This window comes from Suillus subaureus (genome assembly GCF_016647635.1).
Source record: "Suillus subaureus strain MN1 chromosome Unknown BJ212scaffold_296, whole genome shotgun sequence".
NCBI lineage: Eukaryota > Fungi > Basidiomycota > Agaricomycetes > Boletales > Suillaceae > Suillus > Suillus subaureus.
In genome coordinates, this window is record NW_024538852.1 from 1 (window position 1) to 21,823 (window position 21,823).

A 21,823-nucleotide genomic window follows, 5' to 3' on the forward strand; every position below is an offset into this window, starting at 1 on the left:
ATTGCTTTTTATTGGCATACTCACCTCATTTCATCACAAAAGACATTTTGTACACTATATTTGCGCTATCTTTCTCCTCGTTTGCTCCTGAAGATAAGCGCAGCATATCTCGATGGCTTTTGACGCGGGATAATGCGGTATATAGTTGACCATGAGTAAAAGGATCAGTTCCGAGGTCCAGAGCTGTGCAAGAGAGCGTGAGACCTTGGCAGCCATTGAAGGTATAGTCGCGTAAGCTAGTCTCAAGGAAAACTGTTTGCGATTCACCATGCATTGAAGATAATAGCTACTGCTTTTCGGATGAGGTTGGCGCACAATGAAGATGGTTGTATTTTGGAGTGAAGATCAACAGTGTCATCGAGTCAGTAACAGGTATTCCGAACGTGTGGTGAGCTGTGCGTCCGCGGTCATACGCGATTGCGCAAAGGCACTGCTGCCGACGATCAACACGATATCTCCGTGTGATCGCAATGCGGAAGATAACGCTTTCACCAAAAAGTCTTTCCTCGTCCTGGTTGACCCTCCACACGGAAAATACTGCTCTCGTGACTCTGAATTGCACGGTAAATCTGTTCGAAAATATGCGTTGTTCAACGTTCAGCATTGAGTTGATTATACATGTCCTCGCTCTCTGTGTGAGATACAGCCTTATTCCTCCGCACATATAGTTCTTCGCTGTATACTTCCAACTGTGATCTCTAAGATGTTTGTCATAGTGCGATAGATGGTCGTCGATGATTTGCAGCGCGTAGTCGTTCGTATCCACTGACATTATTTCCCAGTCTGAGGATGTGATGAAAAATAAAGAGAAGGTGGCAAGAGGATCATTAATACTTAGCCCGGAATACTTGCCTTTATCAAAGTTACATAATAAATCCCGCGGAGCCTGGCCGGCCGGCCGCGCTTGGCCTGGAACTGGTTCGGCATTTCATTGTAGACGTTTGTGTGAACTAGCTGCTTATGATGTCCCTGCGCGACATCCTCTCACACCTGACACACGATATCCCGATACATGTTTATCAGTATGTCCCCCAAACTGAGTGGCAACCTGTTGCGGAATCTTATTTGGCTGTGCCTCGGGTGTCAGTGATAAGAAGTGCGGTTTATAAATGAGTTGGAAATGAATGAGGTAAGGTCTAGCTTCATTCTGAACACATTCGCTCCCATGTCGACCAGTGAAGTTCTCCCCCAAGGTGCAGGGTATGGCGTCGGTGAGTTGGTTTCTGATTCACATGTTCCAAACACTGATCTCCAATAACGTTTCCAGTCATCGGTAGGACACATTGTAATATATCCTGTCATTTGCTGAAGATATCCAGGGATCGGACTGTTCTTCAGCGCTTTCATGGTGGGTTTGACTGCCATGCAGGCACGCTACACAGGTGTCTCCCCCAAAGATTCCGAGGAGTTTTCGTCTGCCTCGCGCTCAGTGAAGCCTGGGCTTATTGCCTCTGGCATTGTCTCTGCTTGGACGTGGGCAGCAACGCTAGTATGTCCATGTTCAACATCCATATCCACGTGTAACTTAGCGGGCGATATCACTTAGCTCCAATCTAGTGCAATTGCCTATAGATATGGCATTGCGGGGCCATGGTGGTATGCTGCAGGTGCGACGGTACAGGTCCTCTTGTTCGCACAGCTTGCTGCGAAGCTAAAGCTCAATGCTCCTTATGCACACACCTGGCTTGAGATTGTTGGCACGCGGTGGGGGACTACAGCGCATCTCATTTTCATGGTTTTCGGTCTTGCGACAAACTTGATCGTGTCCTCAATGCTTGTTTTGGGTGGTTCGGCCACCGTGACGAGTTTGACTGGGATGAGCACGATTGCTGCGTGTTTCCTCATCCCGCTGGGTGTTGCAATTTATGTCGTCGTCGGTGGAATGCGTTCCACACTGCTTTGCGATTAGTAGGTGGATGTTGTACACGCCATGTTCCCTGACCATACTTTTATTTTCAGTACACATACAACCGTCCTCTTTGCTATCATCTTGACGTTTGTGTTCACCGTATATGCAACCTCGGGCTACATTGGTTCCATCAGTCGCATGCACTATCTATTGGGTGAGGTGTCGCAGATCTCACCCGTAGCCGGTAATGCTGGCGGCTCGTACCTGACTTTCCGCTCTAAAAACGGCCTCATCTTCGGTGTTATCAACCTCATTGGAAATTTTGCGACTGTCTTCCAAGATCAGGCATATTGGCAACGCGCTATTGCTAGCAGACCTTCTACGACTGTCAAGGCGTACCTTATTGGTGGCTTGGCATGGTGAGTAACTTGGCGTATCTTTACTGGCATGTGCCGTCGTTTCTGATTCTAGTATAGGTTTGCTATTCCATTTGTATTCTCAACTACGCTTGGGCTTTCTGCGGTCGCTTTTTCTGCGGTGCCTGCTGCCAACTCTTCGTCACAAGATCCACTATCAAGCAGCTTTATTCCCCTACTTGCGCCGCTCTCGCAAGATGCCATCTCAGCGGGTCTTCCGGCTTCGCTTGCTGCTGCGACATTGCTCGGGAAATCGGGCGCAGCTGCGCTTCTTATCGTCCTCTTCTTGGCTGTGACCAGTGCCACGAGTGCGGAACTCATCGCCGTCTCTTCTATTTTGACTTACGATGTCTATGTGGTATGTTGCTTTCCGGCATTCAGCGCCAAAATTGCTTACTGTTGATCATAGAGATATATCAATCCGAAGGCTACGGAGCAACAAATTCTGCGTATGAGCCATGCTGGGGTAAACATTTTTTTCTGCAGGCATATCTAATCTCCTTATCATCTGTCTTGATTAGGTTGTCATCTTTGCCCTTGTGATGGGCATCGCCGGTGTTATTTTCTACTACATTGGGGTATCCATGGGTTGGCTTTACGTCAGTGCCTATATCCGTGCTACGTGTTGTGCCTGACATGGTTTGCAGACATTCATGGGGGTCATCCTCGGCTCTGCTGTCTGCCCAATTGCCCTTTGCATTACCTGGAAAAAAGCTAGCAAAGTGGGCTGCATTAGTGGTTCGGTCATTGGCTTTTCCGCAGGTATTATTGCCTGGCTGGTCACCACCTCTGCGCTTAACCAAAAAGTCATCAATGTCACCGTATGTCTTTTATTTTCCTATTATTTCGCTTGACCTTACTGTATATCAGACGAGCGGAGGTTAGACAACCGCCAACTTCAATACTGATGTGAAGCTGAAATGATTAATAGGCAACTACGAAATGCTCGCAGGAAACCTTGCGTCAATCGGTGTTGGTGCTATTATCTCAACTAGCGCTTCACTTATCGTGCGCAAATTGCTTTGTCTATTGATATCATGAGCTGATCAATCCTGCAGTGGCCAGATGACTACGATTTTGCTTTGACTCGTGCAATCAATGCCCGCAGTGCCGCCGTTGCCAGTACAAATATCAACGACGAACTAGAGGAGCCAGAGGATGAGAAGAAAGCACAAGATGCATCAGTGTTATCCGTGACAAATGAAGCGCAAATCGATCCCGAGTTGGACCCAGTTGGCCTAAATAAGGCATTTAAGTTTGCTGCCAGAGCATCAATAGTACTTGTTCGTACTTCAACGTTTCCTTGTAACTGCTCAGATACTGAAGCCTCTTGCTCTACAGACTTTGGTACTGATGATAATTATCCCCCTCCCCCTCTTTTTTGCCCAGACAGTCTATAGCGTTACCGGCTTGTCAGTATGGGTGATAGTCGGTATCATTTGGACATTTTTGTCGGCGTTCACAGTCGTGATATACCCCCTGTGGGAGAGCCGAGCTGCACTTCGGCTCATTTCGAGAGGAGTGATCATGGTAAGTGTGGAGTTTTTATCTTAGAGCTCATCTAATGGTGTGCAGGATATTTTCTCTCCTGGAAGTGGCAAATTTGTTGCGCCATCTTCAATGAGGAAGCCTGGCGAATGAAGTTCCGTGATAGAAGAGACTTTGGAAACTGTACTGACGACGATAATTGTATGCAGGACTCTTCCGTTATCGGTGGCCTGCATGTTCTAGTATGAAAACATTTAATTTGAAGGATACATATAAGAAGAGATTCATCAACATACAGCGACATAATAAAGTTCTAAACTGGTTTCTTCGTCTGCAGTGGTGGTAACTACGCGAGTATTGATGGAATAGATACCATCTTCAGGTGGTGCGTTTCTGCCGCGCGAATGTGCAGACGGACAGGAAGATCTCCAACGCCATCTTCTAGATCAAGGGACACCAGCACAAACCCATCACATCTTCCAAAACGTTTCTCGCGGCTCCAAAGCATAAGAAGTAGCATTTCAGTGATCGCATGTGGAGCTCAGAAGACACGTATTGGAAAAGGTGGAGTAAAAGAAGTAGGGACACGGAAATAAGCGAACAACGAATAAAAATAGGAGACTGCAGAGCGTGCGCAGATAGTGAGCGGTTGAACCATTCAGGGTGCATGTGGAGCTCAGGTGGGGCACGTACATGGGGTAGACGCGAACTACTTCCGCGGGATCAAACCTTCCGTCCTTATATATCCGAAGACAGGGTTGATATCGACAAACAGCGCAGCATAGGGAAAGGAGAACTGCACGTGTCCAGCTCACGAAGCATGCGTAGACGGCTAGGAGGAAAGTTAGAGGGGCATAGGCCCGAGGGTGCCCCGAGTATTTGTGCATGCGCAACTAGTGACTAGACGCGCTATGGTGGCGCATGCACTGCGTTGACTCTGAGTCAGAAAGTCATCCCTCTCAAAAGCCTTCATAGGATGAGAGGTCTTCTCCCCACAGGTGACTGAGTTAGAATCTGATATTTGATCTCTATCTCAAGGGCCTTCTTTGCCCGCAGTGTTACCTGTTAGTATGTATACTTATTGTGACATGCAGACGATCGACCATTCAGATCACAGGCACTATTGCTTCTGTTCGCAGAAGCAGACAACTGAGCGACGATATCTACGAAGATGCAGATGTTCGCATGCACTTATCATGACTCGGAGAAAGCCGTGGCAAGAGTACGTGGTCCTCGATCGGACCTGCATGTTACAGTGTTGATGGTATGCAGGTCACGAGGTGTTATTTATCGCAGAGACTTCGTTCATGCGCGCACCATTGAACTCGCAAGTTGGGACATCTGCTTCGATACCTAAGACAAAGGGAAGGTAAGGAAGGAAGATCGGTGTCAGACAGTCACCCCATGGATATACAATAAACTTTGATTTTAGAGGATCTCCTCTATATTTTGATGGGATGTCGAGTGGTCGTTATATTCGGGGCGTATGGCCACTTTTTTAGTATCAGCCGGAACAAGATATCAGATAAAGGAGTCATGATATGTAGTAATACATGGAAGTGACTTGTGGGTGAGGCTGCAGCGATGCCAGACCTAATACGATAGATGACTCCCACATAAAAAGACATACAGCTATAACTCACCTGCGTAGAACCTGACATCAAGTTCAGTACGGTTCGTTATAATTGAAAAGATTGGAGCCAAATTCCTCGCGCTCCTCCACATCCTTGTAAGAGTCGTGAGTAGCGTCAAGGTCCTCGCGCTTCTCCACGTCTGGCAGCAAGTTGCGTGCTTATCAACCTCAGCAGGGTGATGAAGTCATAGATACTCACAGGAACGTTTCGCGATGGTTTCTTGCGTGGGGTACGCCGTAGCAAGAACCACGATGGATGCGAGCGCGCTGAAGACAAGAGAGAGCTTCATGTTTGAGTTAAGAGGTGCGACTAGTACTTCGTCAATGCATTACATTGGAATCTTCAAGAGGGTTTTATACCTTTTCGTAGGTCCGCTCACAAGCCCAAACTCTCATCGATACCGTCTTCGAATCAGCTCGGTGCATAGGGCAGGTCCAGATTTCACGCAAGAAAGTGATAAGGCGGGGCTTCTCGCGTTCCAAAAGTAAGTTGAAGACCGCAGCAATGGGCGTCCTCGTAAATCATTCAGGCGGACCCTAAACCATTCAGGCTGATTTAGCCACCATCGCGTCGGTTAAACATTCGCATGGGAGAGACGTTCTACTACACGAGTGTACGGCACCACAGTAACGGCCTTCGGTCCCTCGCTTCACTCTTTCAAACTCCGCCATTTCCTACTTATTGAACGTTCACAAACGTAAACGTTTAGAAGCTCCTGTGCGACGATGGTAGAAGAGCCTTATACACAAGGAGGTCGCCTCCAACTACAGGTATCTCTTTTAGACGACGAGAAATCCTCGTTCATGTGCGCTGCTCTCATCCGCAAAGCATTTACCCCTGTCACTAAATGCGTGGTCTTACTCGTCGAAATCGAGGATGTCCTTGTCAGAGCCGGCCTCCCCAATCAAAATATACGACCCTCGTTTCAACTGCGAGCGCGCATCCCCACTTCCGAGACTATCTCCCATCTTTTGGTCTGCCGCCAATGAAAAGGCTGCAGCTGACCGTCGTACACTCACACCAGGCGACGATTCAGACCATAGATTCTTTCCATGGGAGAGAGAGTTCTTTGACGGCTCATCGTGGGAAGAAGCCTACTACCGCGAGTATGAGAGGTCATTTGCACGTGAAGTTGAAGCCTACAGATGTCTTGAACACCTTCAGGGCTCTACCATCCCCCGGCTCTATGGTTTAGGTCAGGTCCTTTCAGGCCACGGTGAAGGTCGTGCCATATCTCCCCAAGTGCTTTTCATGGAATACATCCCGGGCGAGAACCTCGCAACCATCCAAGACCCTCATTCAGTCCCTAGTTCAGCATACCAGGAGTTCGTAAAGGCTGTGAGTAGCCTTGCGTCTTTCGGTATCATCCATGCCGACATGCGCCCAGAAAACATTGTCGTATCTTGCAGTCACCCTAGACGAGCGGTGCTCATCGACTTTGGGATGTGTCTATTTCGTTATACTGATGAGCCTGACGACAACTGGGAAGAGAATGTCATGATCGAAGGGGATGAGAGAGAGCTCCGGCGCTATTTGGAGAGGTTGGGCATTTGGCAGGCTCAATAAGGTGATCATAATGACACACGAGTTAGCACAAATTAGTATCAAGATTCAAAGAGCCATCGATCAATTCCAGTGAATTTGGTATCATTCACACCCGTCAACTAGACCCTCGTAGAGGCCGTGCTAATTTGCCGGTGAACCGGAGCAGGATTCCTAATTCCCCAAACCCTGACACTGTCACCAGATGATAACTTAGTGGCACGAACGCTCATAGGGTATAGCACGGGTATGGGCCATACCGCGGGTATGGGGGTCACGGGTATGGCGGGTACGGGTACGGTGTAGAGATTTGGCACCCGTGGTCATACCGTACCCGTTTGCACGGTATACGGGTATGTTCACGGGTACTAGTAGCCGCGCTATCTCCGAATGTTCTCCGCGGTGTTATATATTGGACATGACAAGGATTCACCACTCACTACGATCCTTATTTTTCGGAGGGTCGTTGACTGCAACAGTGACGGTTGGACATGACAAGGATTCGCCACTCACTACGATCCCTATTTTTCGGAGGGTCGTTGACTGTAACAGTAACCCGTTGCACTCGGCGATTCAACAGTATAAAGTGAGGTATGTAGACTCTCAATACCATTTATTCCATCATCATCATGGTTAATCAGTCTACTGTCAATGACACGGCCTCGCTCGCTGAGTCTACCTCAACATGTTTAAATATATCGTCATCTCCGCAGCCCATAGTGGACAATGTTGCAAAACGTGTCAAGCTTATCCTTGCACAGGCCACAGCAACCCCCTCTGAGTTGCACTCCGCTGCTCCGGAAGTAATTGATGTTGATGTTGATGTTGATGAAAATGATGTGGCACCTCCTGCCGCCGAACAGGATGACGAAGCTGATCTAAGTACGTGAACTTATTGCTCGCGTTTGCGTGGACCTTGATTAATTTTCGCTCACAGATACTCTCAAGAAAACATGGCGTTCAGCAGTCTATTCGTTTTTTAAGCTTGACGCTGTGGCTGTCCAGTATCACGATGGACGTCTAGTTCATTTCTTCCCTTGCGGGGCACACAAGTGCAAACTCCCTTCCGGAGGTGTCCGCCGCTTCCAGGACTCCAGGGACAAGTCATCGACTACGAATCTAAGGCATCACGCCAATGGCTGTTAGGGCAAAGAGGCAGTTGATCTTGCATTTAGTGGCGGAAAGGTACAGGCCACGAGCGGATCAGTTTTCTCTGAATCTCGTCCGAGAAGAGTACATAGATCGTTACAAAGACCAGGTCTCACCTTCAACTCCAGCTGCACATGTCTCGGTAGAAGACAAGGTACGACAATGTGCTGATGACTTTGGTGACATATTTCTTGGCACAGCAGCATCTCTAGTAGATGAGCTTGACGACTATTTGAGGCAACCAGTAGAGAATACCAAAGTCCCACTGCAATGGTGGGTCCATAATCAAAAGACGTATCCGAATTTGCACCGGATGGCACTTGATTACCTTAGCATTCCTGGTAGGTTGTGCATCATCGCTCTCGCTAGCATCGCAGCTTATGTGTTACACACCATAGCTACCTCGACTGCAGTCGAACGTGTATTTTCGCAAGGCCGGCACCTTCTGTACTTCACTCGAAACCGCTTGTCTCCGTCATCGACTCGCGCATGCCTCTGTCTTGGCTCGTGGCTCCGCTGTGATCTGGTAGCACTCGAGGATCTTACTAAGATCATGAAGTCTGTGAAGAAAAGAAAACGAGAGGACGAGAGTGTTGGGTGAGGTTATTAGACCTACAGGCTACGTAGTGTTACTATTTCTTGTATGTGTACCCGCGGGTAAATGCAACACCGCGGGTAAGCTGCTATACCGCGGGTTAGTACGGGTAATACCGTACCCGTACCCGTACGGGTACGGTGTTGACGGGTACGGGTACGGTGTTCATCTTCCGACCCGCGGGTACACCCGTGCTATACCCTAAACGCTCAGCGGGTCTGTAGTTGGGTCAAAAATAGTCAGACAACTAGGATTGTATTACATGGGCGTGCAATGTGTCAGAAATCAAGAAATCAGATAAGAGAGTCATGATATGCAGTAGTACAGCGAAGTGACTTGACTGCAACTTTGCCAGACCTGAGACCTAGTACGATGGATGACCCTCACATAAAATAGGACATACGGCTATAACTCACTTGGGCAGAACCTGGCGTCGAGTTTGGTATGCGCCTTAATCAGATATCAACATTGAGTTCCCGTGCTTCTCCTCACCAAGGGGGTAAAGGAAGTCACTAGCGTCGATTTCCTCGCGTTTTTCCTCACCGAGGGGGTAAAGGAAATCACTGGCGTCTATTTCATCGCGCTTCTCCACACCAACGTAATTGAAGTCATTGGCGTCGAGTTCCTCACGCTTCTCCACATCTAGTAGCAAGTTACACTCATCGACCTCAGCATAGTGAATGAGTCATGAATACTCACAGGAACGTTTCGCGACGGTTCCTTGTGTGGGATACGCCGTGGCAAGAACCACGATGGATGCGAGCACGCTGAAGACAAGCGAAAGCTTCATGTTTGAGTTAAGAGGTGCGACTGGTATCAATACAGAAACAAGACCTTCTCTAGAATATTACCGTCTCCTTCGCTGGTCGCCATGGCTAAGCCATGGCGTTCTTCGTGCTGTGGGTATGGGCGCCATCGATCGATGGCGTTGTTCTGTACTGTAGGTAGACGGTTAGCGTCAACGCACAGGACCTTGCTTACTCGTCGACCACAGCCCCAGCAAACGAGGCGATTGAATCTATCGGCATTATAAGATTCAATGGAACTCTGGGCACCCATTCTATATATCGTGGCAGCCCGTCTCCAGAAATCAACGCCGCTTGGGATAGGATATCTCTTAATGGTTGCACTCCATGCTTCACTTACATCATAGACATTTACTGACTCGAGCTATATTTCCAAGCGCGTCCAGTTCGTATGACGCTTGAGCAATTGCTCAAAACTGGGGAGAAACATTCTCCCGCCATGACTAGGTATCCGGATGAATACGGTGGAGGTTACATGGCAACTGTAGAAGTCATTCACCAGCTCGATTATATAGTCAGTTGTAATACAGGGAGACTAGTCGATCTTTACTCACTCCGCTGTAGGACATGCTTCGCAGAGTCAGCTGGGGTGACCATGATGATTCCTCGGGCCATGACTCCCACGAATCCCCCTGGCGCACTCGCCTCGGTAGGTACATTGTTTCCTCTCCAGCCCACATCCTGCTTACTAATATGTTATACCTCAGACCATTGCATCGAAATGCTCAGGCAGAATATTATGTGTCGTGGCGACGTGACGATGCTCACTTATGACTGGGTGGAGGGACTCGAAAATCCCTTTCCTAACTTCAACGTTCCTCACCAATGCAGAAACTTTGAGAAGGTCTTGAATTGGGTTGATGAGCATCGTGTTTTTATCCCTAAATCTAAGGTGGTCCGCTTGGAGGATAACGTGGACCTGTCTTCCCCTCCTTGATTGCAGTCTCGAAATATTCAAATGACAACTCTCGCGTAGTTCACGATGTGACGAATGTAGCAGAGCCGCCTACGAATGTCCTTGAACATGTTGCAAAGTCGAAGGGAAGTCTTACCTTTGCTGAATAAATTAATAACATCATTTGCAAAATACATGACAGCACACCTTCAGCTTGATGGCATTTTGATACAGTTCTTAAGAGACAGGCCAACCGAAGGGATGTTCTATTCTAAATACATGTAGCTACTACGCTGGTCACCAGGCAGCACTTCTCGGTGCCTATCCAGGTTAAGGGCTTGGATTTTTTTACCTTTTACTTGGCCGGCTATTTGACACGCGGGGCCACGATGTGAGTTCCCCGTGTCTCGCGGATAGTTCAACATGCGCTTGATCATGCGTATTCAGGCCAGATGTTTGTGTCTCTTCGTTTGTCTCCGACTTAAACTTATGGGAGTGCGGGCAGGTTAAGCGAACCGAGGCGAGTAGACTGGACAATGAGCTAGTAGGAATACGTTATCTTGGTCGTTCATAGGAACTCTCGTGTATGTGGCGAGTACCTAGTAAGAATATATTCTGCTTGAGATGTTAGCACACATTCTATTGAAGGGAAGTAGGAACTGAGGTGCTCGTAGTATGGATGGGCTCGTAACTCGTTTTTAAGGGTAAGTAGCATGCTAAGCTGCATAGAGATGAAAATTTGTTCATAGCTTAGGAACGACACACCGTTCATGCTGTAATAGGTCGAACATCGGTCGATGACAAACATTATACCATTTGGTGACGGTCGTCCATATTCCGTCGAGATCATTCCTGAGTCGGACTTTAACAGCAGGTTGCTAGGAGGCGTTAAGGAATATAGCAGGAGGTTGGTCCCAAATAATGCAAGGGCAAGCAACTGGAGCGGAACTTCGGAAGGAAGCGGCAGTGTGAGATGCATTGGGAGGCAGCAGAGAACACAAGGACGCAGCGTTCAGATGTGGGTGTTGTAGGACAGGCCGAGAATGCAAGGGTGGCGGTCACGTTACAATTTGAGTTCTTGACAGGTTAAGACTTGACAATTAGTTTTGAAGCTTCGGAGGCAGATGGCAGAGGTGGGTGGTGTTCGAGAGTGTTGTTTGTCCTTGTTAGGCTTATGCCCAAATCGAAATGGTGGCCCGTGCACTCTTGTCCTTTCGTATAAAAGGGAGTTGGTCACAATCTGAATCCTTACCACTCTGGCCTTTTGGCTTAGATCAAGTGTAGTATCTGTTCTTAATAGTTTAACCACTATTATGAGGGCACCGCCCTCATTCTTTGGTTATCAAATTTTTGCCGCCCTTGTTCTTCCGAGCTCTGCTTGCAACTTGGAGGACATGATGACCTTGCTACTGCACTACTGGCTTGCGTCGTTGGGGGATTTCTTTTTTGGGATCTCATCTTCTCTTTGCTCAGTAACTACTCCATAGTCTCTTGGCTATGTATGGTGCTTGGCAAACAGAAATTGTGCTCTACCTTTCATTTTTGTAATTTGAATGTTATCAAGGTGTAGGATGATGTAGCTTGCTCGTGTTTTCTGGTGTGTATCTACGCAACTTCTCGTCCTCATTTTGACTCTGGCCTACCGTCTACTTAATGAGTTTGTTACTCGTTCTTTGCGCCCACCCTGGGTACATGTTGTAACTTCTGTTGCCGCACTATTTCGTCGTCGGTGTAGTGCGAATAAAGTATATTTGTTGATGGTGCCATGCGAGAGTCAGCGCACGGTCGAACTCGTAAGCAAGTTTCCCGCCCCCCCAGCGGCTCCATCTGCTTGTGTCCCACTCGAGCTAACGTTCGGTTCAGCCCAACTTCGTTAGATCGTGTCATTGACTCCAGAGCCAGACGAAGCTACGTCTGTTCGAATTTGTTCGTGGCAACTAGCAACATGACAATATTGACAATTGTAATGCTATTGGTCTTGGTTTGCTCACACCCACGTACAAGTCGGATGCTATTGATTGGAAATGTAAGCAGGGATGGGCGTAAACCATATATGCATAAACTCCCAGGTGTGAACGTCCCTTTAAATAATTACTTACTTTGAATTCCTGGCGGAGGTTTTTCCTGGTGGCCTGATGTGAACCGTTTTTACCTCTTGAACAGATGCAGTATTCAGCTGACGATGTCGCAGCGGCCAGTAGTCTGCAGTTCTTAACGGTGCATCGCTTTCTTGTTAATACGAGGTCAGATATTAACAAATATACTTCCCATGCGCCACCAGTACCTATGCGGTGCGTCCTATCTGAACTACTCCTTCCTTTTCTAACGTGACAGCGGCTTAGTGTCAACGGCCACATTCTGGGTAGGCGCGACCCGATATATTCCGACTGTCTGCTGTTAAATTCGCATGTCCAGACCTATTATTATGCTTGGTCACTTCACGAAGAGGTGCTACTTGTTTTCTGATCTGCCTCGGTTTTCATATTGATGATCAATATATTGCGCCTTGAAAGTGGACATTCCTACTTCGGTCGCGCTGGAACAAGGTAAAATGCCTATATATCATCACACGAAATGTCCCATTTGTCATTATCACCTTGGATTTATATCGTGCGTTCAGCTCCAGCATACATCCTCTCTACAATAAATTGACATGTTGTGCCTCAGTGTATTTCACCCCGGACAACCATTCCGAGGTGTGTCAATGCGCAGTCTAGTGGATGACGCCTACTTCATGACTTCACTAGAAATGCCTGATGTTGATCAATATTTACTCAAGTACGTGCACGGTATATGCTGAATGCACGTCCTTGTCGAGCGCTGCCCTTTCCTCTCACAGGTTTCGGCTTCATATCCGTCGTTTGCTCTGAATGTATTTCCCATTCCTCCGTGACATACACGTGCTTCTGATCCGACTTATCCAGCCATTTTTGTGCTCAGAACATATGCGCTCTGGAACAATAATAAATTCGTTCTGGTAGCCACGGTATGCACCGCTATTGTGAGTCCCATACCCTCGACACACTCAAGCTTACAATTGATGAACGAGCTAGACCTTTGTAATAGCGTCCATCGATGTTGCTTTCACCACTATTGCCGCCTCACATGGTTGTTCTTCCCCTACTACTATTCTGACATATTGACTCCACTTTTACAGTTATGACCAGCACGATTCCAGGCATCACAGGCTGCTACCGGACCTCGCATGGTATCCAACTCTCCATGCCGTTTCTTCTCTTGTTTGTATTTGAACTGGGTATGTCGTTGGGAATTGAGACAATACCTACACTACAGGCCCGCGCTGATCACGCTCTCCCTAGGACTAATCTCTCTCACATTGATACGTGCCATGCAGAACTGGCGGACAGTCAACGGCCCTCTGTACACCGTCCTGGTGAAGCATAATATATTCTACTATGCATGCGGTTTGTGTGAGTCAAGACATGCATATATTTCTGTGCTCATCAGTGATGACCCTTGTTATGAAAGTTCTTGCGGCCGTGAACGTCCTCATGCCAATGCTGTTTTCCCAAGTACGTAAATCCTCAATACCCTTTATGATCAAGTCATTGATACTCCTCACACCCAGTACGCAATTCACTCCGTCTTCGAAAAGTATGCATCTCCAAACTCCGCTGCTAACGACTTCCTAAAACACACACAGCCTCCAGTTCTATGTCCTTGCGATCCTCGCAACCCGCATGCACCTCCATCTCTGGAATGTCGGTCAGGACCTTCATATACGTGGTTCGGATGCCCTCATGCTTGCTCTTATGTCCGACGGGCCACTACATTTCTCTGATGCCCCTGTGCTTACACCCATACCCGATGCGCCAACTGCAGACCAGACGGTATGACCTCTTATCATGTGGCTTATTCGGCGTCGTTTGGAATACAGACAATTATATATGACCGGACTCTCGTCAATACCCTCTTGCCCCAGTCTATTATCTGGGGACAGACGATATATGTTACTTCCCACCCACGTATACGCTGATTTGTACTCAAGTCTGGTTACAGCGTTTAATTTTCACATAGTGGGGTTGGTGTTGCCAGTGGTCGGGTTCGGGATGACTTAGTTTATAGGACTGCATGTTCTGTTGTGGGCGGGAGGTGCATTTGGACGGCCTTGGTATATCGAGTATCTTTGGGCATCGAGCTTCCACTGTGAGCGGCGGCGAATGGGTGTATGACAACGAGGATTCAAGATCTGGACGTGCTAGAGCAATAAGCACGGCCTGACGCAATGAGTTACTGTCGGCACTTCCAGATGGGCGGTCACGCAAACAAGTCTACAGTTTTGGGTGCGTGTTTGCACGACAACACCATTCTTGAGAAAACAACCTAGAAATATTGTTGATCGTATCGGTGTCCCCATCCCTTTCCCGCTGGATCTTGCCCCTGAACAGCTCTTCTGTGAGGTTATGCCCTTGCTGTCGACCATCACCTGAAAGTGCTATCTTCCAAGACTCCAAAGGTTCTTGATCGCATGCATGAAGTGACTCCCAAGTCAAGCGGCGAGGGCACTGTACAGAATCAAGCTTCTGCCAAGTACGTTTTGCATATCATCAATAACATGGACTCAGTGCACTCACGTCCATGTGCCGGTCAGGCAAGAAACAAAGCTGATCAAAACAAGCCCGCCATTAGCTGAAACGTGAATTTCAGGAACAGAATGAGTCCCGGAAACTGGTGTATGTAACCATGTTAACCCACTGTTGACGACTTTGATGAAATACGGGCTATAAGCTGACCTCCACCATCTCATCCTATTGAGGGGGATGGAGATGGTTATCTTCTGGTTTGACAGGTAAAAACACACTCACATCTAAGAACATCACCATCGTCTCCTCGTCTAGCATGACATCAAAGGTATCAAGAGTACGGTCACTGACTACCTCTACCTAAGGGAGGTAGGTTGTCACTGGCAAATACTGCCCAAACTTTTCTTTGTGCCAGGAGAAAGTCGTACGTTCCCGAACTACCCTGTCGATGCCGCGCGCCACGGCGGAGGGATTGAAATCTAGCACACGCACCTCGGACCCGTGATCTTTACGAACAACCCATATAACACGAGATCTAAATATGCTCACGTTTAGGAGTCGGAAGCAGCGACTATTAGTATTACGTGGACCCAATGATCGTCATGGAACGGTCAGTCCAGAGGCCACAATAAACCTTCCTGGAGGAATATCAAGCGAGCGGGTATGACAAATATCCAATCAGAGTATCCTGTCACGCGTATAATGCGATCTGCAAGGTTTGTTGTCCAGACCTAACGTTCACCTAGTACCACGAGATGTGCACAACCCGAGACACTATGGAAAACTGTTAAAGGATATCGAAATCCAAAATGGATCAAACGGATGGGCAGCATAAATGTTGCCTGAAGCTACGGTGCGTTTGACAGGTCCTCGATATCATAAAGCTCTGTACCACTGCGTTCTGTGAGAGCTAAAAGCTTCTCCTTGACAAGAAAGCGGATTTCGACAAAGCCATGGCCTTCGCCGACCGCATGTGTCCTTTTGAAAGGTCAAACGAGAATTTTGTGAATAATCGATGACCTTGATGCCAATCCCATACATGATGCGACAAGTATTAATTGGTAACCATCCTCAACGATAGCACTCCATAGAGAGCAACGCGGTCTCCGAGGACCGGACCATTTGGAACCCTTTGACAGGAAGCTGGAGAAGAGTCTATGTTAACTTCGTAATTTCCATGATGGACATAGCTACGTATACGAGAACATAATTGATGTTCCACAAAACCTATGATAACAGTAACTCATAACTGCTTGGGAAATAAATTTGTGGATGCTTGTTACAGACCGAGATAAAAGGAACCGTATCGTTGAGTCAGCATAAAGGCCAACTCCCCCGTAACAACATGCACAACAACAAAAGAACATACATCTCGACAAAACAATTAAACACAGACAGCGCCGCTCACCGCCCCTATTCGACCTCTAATAAGTCCTCCCCGAAATCCTCCATCTTGATAATGCGGAACCTATCCTTCCACGGCGTGCCCTCCCCAAATTCCTTCTTCCACGCACGGCTCAGGCCCTCCTCCCATGCGTACAGCTCGACGCGCCATCCCTTCTTCAGTGCGATTCGCACAGGACCAAGGAAGCCCTGGTCGCTGAACTGCCCGACGTTCCCATCACCCGTTGCTAGCACTATTGTCGCACCCGGGCGCGGCACGTCCACATCCGCGATCGCCTGATGCAGCTTAAGCTGCAACAGCTCATCGACCCCCTGCTCTCGGTAGCGGACGCGTCCATTACGGCCGCCGTTCCCAGACGCAGTCAAGCCTGTGCCTCCGCTTCCACCTACGCCTTTATCAGAGTCTGATGATGCTCGCGCGTGTCCCTTGCGCCATGATTCTGCATTGGTGTTGGCACTTGGTGGACGACGGTACTGGCCATTCCCACCGTCTGGCACACGCACAAAAATGCAAACTTCGTACCCGAGTTGTTCGGCTGTGTCTGTTGGTTGATACAGCGGGGAGGAAGTGGCTAGGCAACGCCGCGTAATGGGGCGTCCGCGTTCAAGGAGGAGCGCGAGGGCTGCGTGGGAGAGGCGTCGTTTCCTACCCGAGTGAGAGGCGTGACGGCGAGCATAGGTTAAGAAACCGATAAGGATATTCGAACTGAAATGATACATTAGCAGCCATTGGATTCAGGTGACAAAAATTCTCACTGGTCGATAAAAACATGAATCAAAGAGTCTCTAGGTCGCGGCGCTGGACCCCTAGGGTCTGAGAAGTCGGAATCGGCACCACTAAAGTCCTGCGTGAGTAACGCCGTAATGCGGTCGTAGTCCTCCGGGAATTTGAGTCGTAGCTTATGGGCAAGGCAACGTAACTTAAGAATTTGAGGATTGGTGGGTATCTGTGATAGATGCAATGATGGGGTAGAACGACTGTGGCGTAGCCTATCTAACGATGACTTGTGTGCAGGCGTCGAAGGCATAGTAACAGCAACATTATCGCCAGAAGACGACGACTCTCCTATCTCAGGTTCGGGCTCTGGGTTCGAGGAGACAGCGATAACGCCGGTTGTCCCAGATACGCCCAATACTGTGCTGGTTCCCGTGGTGTGACTCGTGCTCTCCTGTTCCACATTTTCTCGATCTCGCTGCAGGAGTTGAATGACCCTCGCCTTTTTCCTTCTCCGCTTTCGTGTACGGCGAGGTTCTGCCTCGTTTCTCCAAGCGCCATCGCTCGTGGAGCTATCTTTACCTGTACCACGGTCACGGGCAGCAATTCTGGCACGCTCCGCAGCAAGAAAGGAAAACGCGCCACCGAGGTCACCAAGACTGGGTTGGTCCCCTAAGTCAATATCACCATCAGAGAGTGAATGATCGTGACTCAGATCTGCATCCGAATTATGAGACTGTGATCGACTAGGTGTCGTGAACGTGAATATGAGCGGTTCAAGCTCGCCTTCCGTCTCTTCTCCGGAGTCATCAAAGTTGTCGTCGGGATTTGGAAGGCACGGGCTTGCAGTCATGCTGGTCAACGTTGAGCGTGTGTGTGAGGAGCTCGAGGATGCGAGATAAGACGCTAGCATGCTCTGGTTCCATACCGTAGAGCCTTCTATGAACTCCGAGTCCGTCGGAAGTGAAGAGGGCGGGCCGGCATCAGTGGAGGGTGTGTCAAGCTCTGCGTGGGTGTAGGCACCCCCTCGAGGAGGCACGAATGGCTGGAGGTGGTTGAGGGCCCTAAAGACAGTGGTGAAAGCCCCGAGGTCGGGTGACTCTAACGCCCACAAATCAAAGTTCATCATATTAGATCGCATTTCACCAAAATAGAATAGAGAAGATCACGATGGCGGTGACTCACCATCTGAAGTTGCGTCACTAGCAGCTGAATAATTGGAGAAAGGACTGATCGGAGTCGGCGAATTGTTTGTCGTTTCCGAGCTGGAGAGGATCGTGGACATGAAATACAGTTATTAAACCGAAATTGATACAGATTGTGATGTAGTAGATAACCAATGCTGTATGTCGTTGACTCAAAAGTATATCGTCAAACGGTGAGAGACAGAGACAGAGAGAGAAATGAGAGAAATGAAAAAAATAAAGGTAATTGATATAGAAAAACAGTGTGGACAGAGCTATGGCGTGGCTCAAGGAAACGTGCTGGCAGCGTGCATCTCAGGCTCAAGTGGCGGTAGTGGTTATGTCAAGAGGCCACTTGATGACTTTGTCACGATGTGATTTTCGAACCACGTGATCAGTCGCGTCCGATAAGATTCTGATCAATTTGTATTTCATTGTCATGAGATTCGTGTACTGCTGTCAATGGTACATCCAGTAATTTGAAGTTGAAGATATGTACAAAGGATGCAAGTGATGTGAAATAAATGACCAATAATGATAATTCCGAGTTCTACATGTATTTGTGATGCTGATGCACAGGTGATTTGACAACGAGATGAAAGGTGAAAGATAAAAGATGAAAGATGAAAGAGAATATTCAATAGACGTTGTATTCGTTTGTAAACGAGGGCTCTGCCGTCGAATACGGTGCATTTTCAGGATACTCGCAGCGGCCTTCAAAGAACCCCGAGCCATATTTTTGTAAAAACTCCTCCAGATCAACTGGTGATTTGTTGTTCACATCTGTTCCGGAGACGGGCTGGTACTGAAAGTCCTCATTGGCGATGGGCTGGGACTGAGACTGAAATCCGACAGCGTGAATGGGCTGCGGATGCGCGGCATCGGAGAGCAACTGCGGGTCGATGTAGAGAGCGGAGAGATCGACGGGGACGGTCGGAGGCTGGAGGTAGTTCGGGGTGTGTACGGGGAGCTGAGAGGGCTGACCACATATGGAGGTGAAGCTTTCGGCAGAGAGATCGGGGAAGAGTCGGTCCAAGGAGAGTTCCGTGAACTCGCCCGGGATTTGGGAGTCGCTGGACTCGGAGGGCGAGAGTGCACCGCAGGGTGTGAGACCTGGGAACTCAGGAAATGTTAGGTCATTAAGATCCAGCGAGGCAGGAGTCTCTACCTTTGGCTTCACAAATCGAATACAAGGGTAAGGCGCGGCGGCGGACTGTCGAGCAGCTTTGCCGTCTGGAATGTGACGCGCTTTGGGCTTGTAACCGTGTTCTGACTTGCGGTGCCGCGTCAGGCTGCCTGGATCGGTGGTAGAAAATTTACATCCAGGGTGAAGGCACATTTTAGAGCGTTCCCCGGTGTGGGTCCTGATGTGCGTCTGGACGTTGGACTTTTGGAGGGTTTTGTAATCACATCCATCATATGGGCATGCGTGCTTACTGATGAAGATAGTCAACAGGTCAAGAACCATCTGGTTTAATAGAGAGCGAGTACGTACAGTGCATCCTTATTTTCAGCGTGTATACGCATGTGTCTAGGAAGATCGGCCTTGCGGCTAATAACCCTGTGGCAGACAGGGCATTCAACAGATTGCTGTAGCGTGTGTCATGAGTACAAGACGCGTGAAGTGAGGTAGGCTGGAAGCGTACCAAGTTAGGTCTTGTAGCAGGCATTTTGTAGTAGTATTTGATAGAAAAGAAACGGTTGCAAATGATCTGCGAGGTGGGCTTAAATCCCTGGAATGAATCAATAGCGCGTGTGTTGTGGCAAGTCCACACATTTTCCCCGCTTCTTTTGAACCACCAGGCGTGCTGTGGAATTCGAGTGCGATTGTTTTTCTGCAACGCGCGTTTCTGCCTTTAAAGGCAAAAAGCGCGGAGCAATCGTGTGCGATGGTTTGAACATAAGGGACGAGCCACTCGGTTAGCGGGGAAGGCAAAAGAGTGGGAGGGGGCTCGATTGCGTCTCAACACTTTTCATTATTTCTTTCCTTGTAAGGTAATTTCTGGTTACCTGCTTGATGTGGGGATGAGTGGCTCAGTGCTCAGGCCTTCAGGCCTCATGAATGGGGAATTAGGGGGCCGGGGCCCATGGATCCTGCCGAAGAGCGCTCCTCCTCGAGGCACGTCCACAAAAAAAATGATGCCACCCGCCGAATTTAATTCCAGTACTATTTTCTAGGATAGCGTTCGCAATCGCCGACTGTCAATCGAGCTTTTGAAGGCTCGGAGGACGATGAGAAAAAGACCAGTTTAGTGAAACACTGATTGACATCGCTTACGTTATCCAGGCAAAAGGTATCATCAGATTCATCACCAAGTCCTTACGTACTTTCAGTCACCTTGTTTTTACCACCTTTTCCAAACCGGCCAGCGGATCAGATGTAGCACAGGCGCTATCACTTGAACACGATCGTATACAAAAACCTGCCTCAGCCTCTGATGTACGGCCGAGGACCGAACAAAGTGTTGTGCAGATACTAAACATGTCTATGGCCGTGCGATTAAGACCTCGAAGAACTTCCTTACATTCTGAAAGAAAGTCAAGAAACACCGCGCCTAACCTTGACATACATCAGTAAGCAAATCCCTCCCTTCTCACCTTCCCGACACACCCTGGACAACCTCCCGCTCGAATATTTCTGGGCCGCAAATATACACACATTCAGCTTTGAAGTCAGAGGTAAACGAGGAAGTGATCCGTCCAGAATGACGATGAAGCGATACGGAAACGGGCAAGGAGCTCTCGAATTGTTCGGTGTGCGAAAAGACATGAACGACTAGTTTGACCTCGTGGGCAGCAGCTTCGATGGCATTGGAAAGAAGAGAGAGCATCACATCTGGCTCGCGCGTAGATAACAAAAGGGTGATTTCATACTCGGCGAAGTGTGGGGGAATGTCGGAGCGCATAGCGAGGAAAGGTGTTATTCCAATCCCGCCGGCTATCCAAAGGAGCTTCCTTGGAGCATTTTTTCGGAACGGAATCTGTTCTTCCTCGCGTGTAACCGCGATTTTAGGGCCCTCGTGAGAGTCTGTGGGCTCGAGGACGAAGTCCCCTACTATTTCCGACCAGGCGTAACTCCAGTCCAAGCGGACGTGAGTCCTCAGCACTCAGGGCGAGAACCCTGAGAGTTTGTTGGACATGCTAAATAGTGCCCCGGTAATGGCAACCCAGGCTTCAGGCGCATTGTCAATGAAAATGTCGTGCCTGTCCCATCCGCAACCGAAGTCCACGAGCTGCACCACGAAATAGTCCAGGTCCTTATACGGTCGTCGTTCACTGAATTTGGGTCCTCGGGTGCCATGTGCCTGTATGGCGACGCACCGAGGAAAGAGGTGAGATTAAGGACGGCGGCTTGGCCTGGATGACGTTAAGCTTGTGAGGAGATTCAAACGTGAATGTGGCGAGATCGGAAGAATGAAGCTGGATGGAGAAAGCGTTGCATGTATAGCGTCTTCGGTACTGAAGTACGTTGAAGAAGCTTGTTCTTCTTTGAGCAGCTTCACAGGGGGTGCATACAGACTCCTCTGAGGCTCTGTCCCTTCACGTTGGCGGACAGGTAATGCGTCCTCGATAAAAATATAGCCCGTTATTTCAATCGTGGT

General features: G+C 48.6%; 5 protein-coding genes across 5 annotated transcripts; 2 read left to right on the forward strand and 3 right to left on the reverse strand.

Annotated features, from left to right (window-relative positions):
- Nucleotides 1-5,080: 5,080 nt before the first annotated feature.
- On the reverse strand, nt 5,081-6,026 carry BJ212DRAFT_1582452 (uncharacterized protein). Its single transcript, XM_041342320.1, has 4 exons — nt 5,747-6,026; nt 5,586-5,696; nt 5,397-5,526; nt 5,081-5,346 (listed from the first exon to the last, which is right to left on the reverse strand). Exons 2-3 carry the CDS (start codon nt 5,674-5,676, stop codon nt 5,420-5,422), a joined length of 198 nt encoding a protein of 65 aa, XP_041185284.1. The 5' UTR covers nt 5,677-5,696; nt 5,747-6,026; the 3' UTR covers nt 5,081-5,346; nt 5,397-5,419.
- Nucleotides 6,027-7,379: 1,353 nt separating this feature from the next.
- BJ212DRAFT_1409766 (uncharacterized protein) lies at nt 7,380-8,340 on the forward strand (the record flags this gene model as incomplete). Its single annotated transcript, XM_041337463.1, has 3 exons — nt 7,380-7,811; nt 7,867-8,070; nt 8,277-8,340. Coding segments are annotated over exons 1-2 (457 nt in total), but the record flags the coding sequence as incomplete, so codon positions are not given.
- A 784-nt stretch (nt 8,341-9,124) lies between these two features.
- BJ212DRAFT_1582455 (uncharacterized protein) lies at nt 9,125-9,463 on the reverse strand (the record flags this gene model as incomplete). The annotated part of the gene is made up of 2 exons (XM_041342321.1): nt 9,125-9,315; nt 9,373-9,463. 2 exons carry the CDS (start codon nt 9,461-9,463, stop codon nt 9,125-9,127), a joined length of 282 nt encoding a protein of 93 aa, XP_041185286.1.
- Nucleotides 9,464-11,684: 2,221 nt separating this feature from the next.
- Nucleotides 11,685-11,895, forward strand: BJ212DRAFT_1409782 (uncharacterized protein; the record flags this gene model as incomplete). Its single annotated transcript, XM_041337464.1, has 1 exon — nt 11,685-11,895. One exon carries the CDS (start codon nt 11,688-11,690, stop codon nt 11,859-11,861), a length of 174 nt encoding a protein of 57 aa, XP_041185287.1. The 3' UTR covers nt 11,862-11,895.
- An 8,865-nt stretch (nt 11,896-20,760) lies between these two features.
- BJ212DRAFT_1489581 (uncharacterized protein) lies at nt 20,761-21,127 on the reverse strand (the record flags this gene model as incomplete). Its single annotated transcript, XM_041341422.1, has 2 exons — nt 20,761-20,776; nt 20,820-21,127. The coding sequence occupies 2 exons, from the start codon at nt 21,125-21,127 to the stop codon at nt 20,761-20,763; spliced, it is 324 nt and encodes a 107-aa protein (XP_041185288.1).
- Between the last annotated feature and the right edge of the window lie 696 nt (nt 21,128-21,823).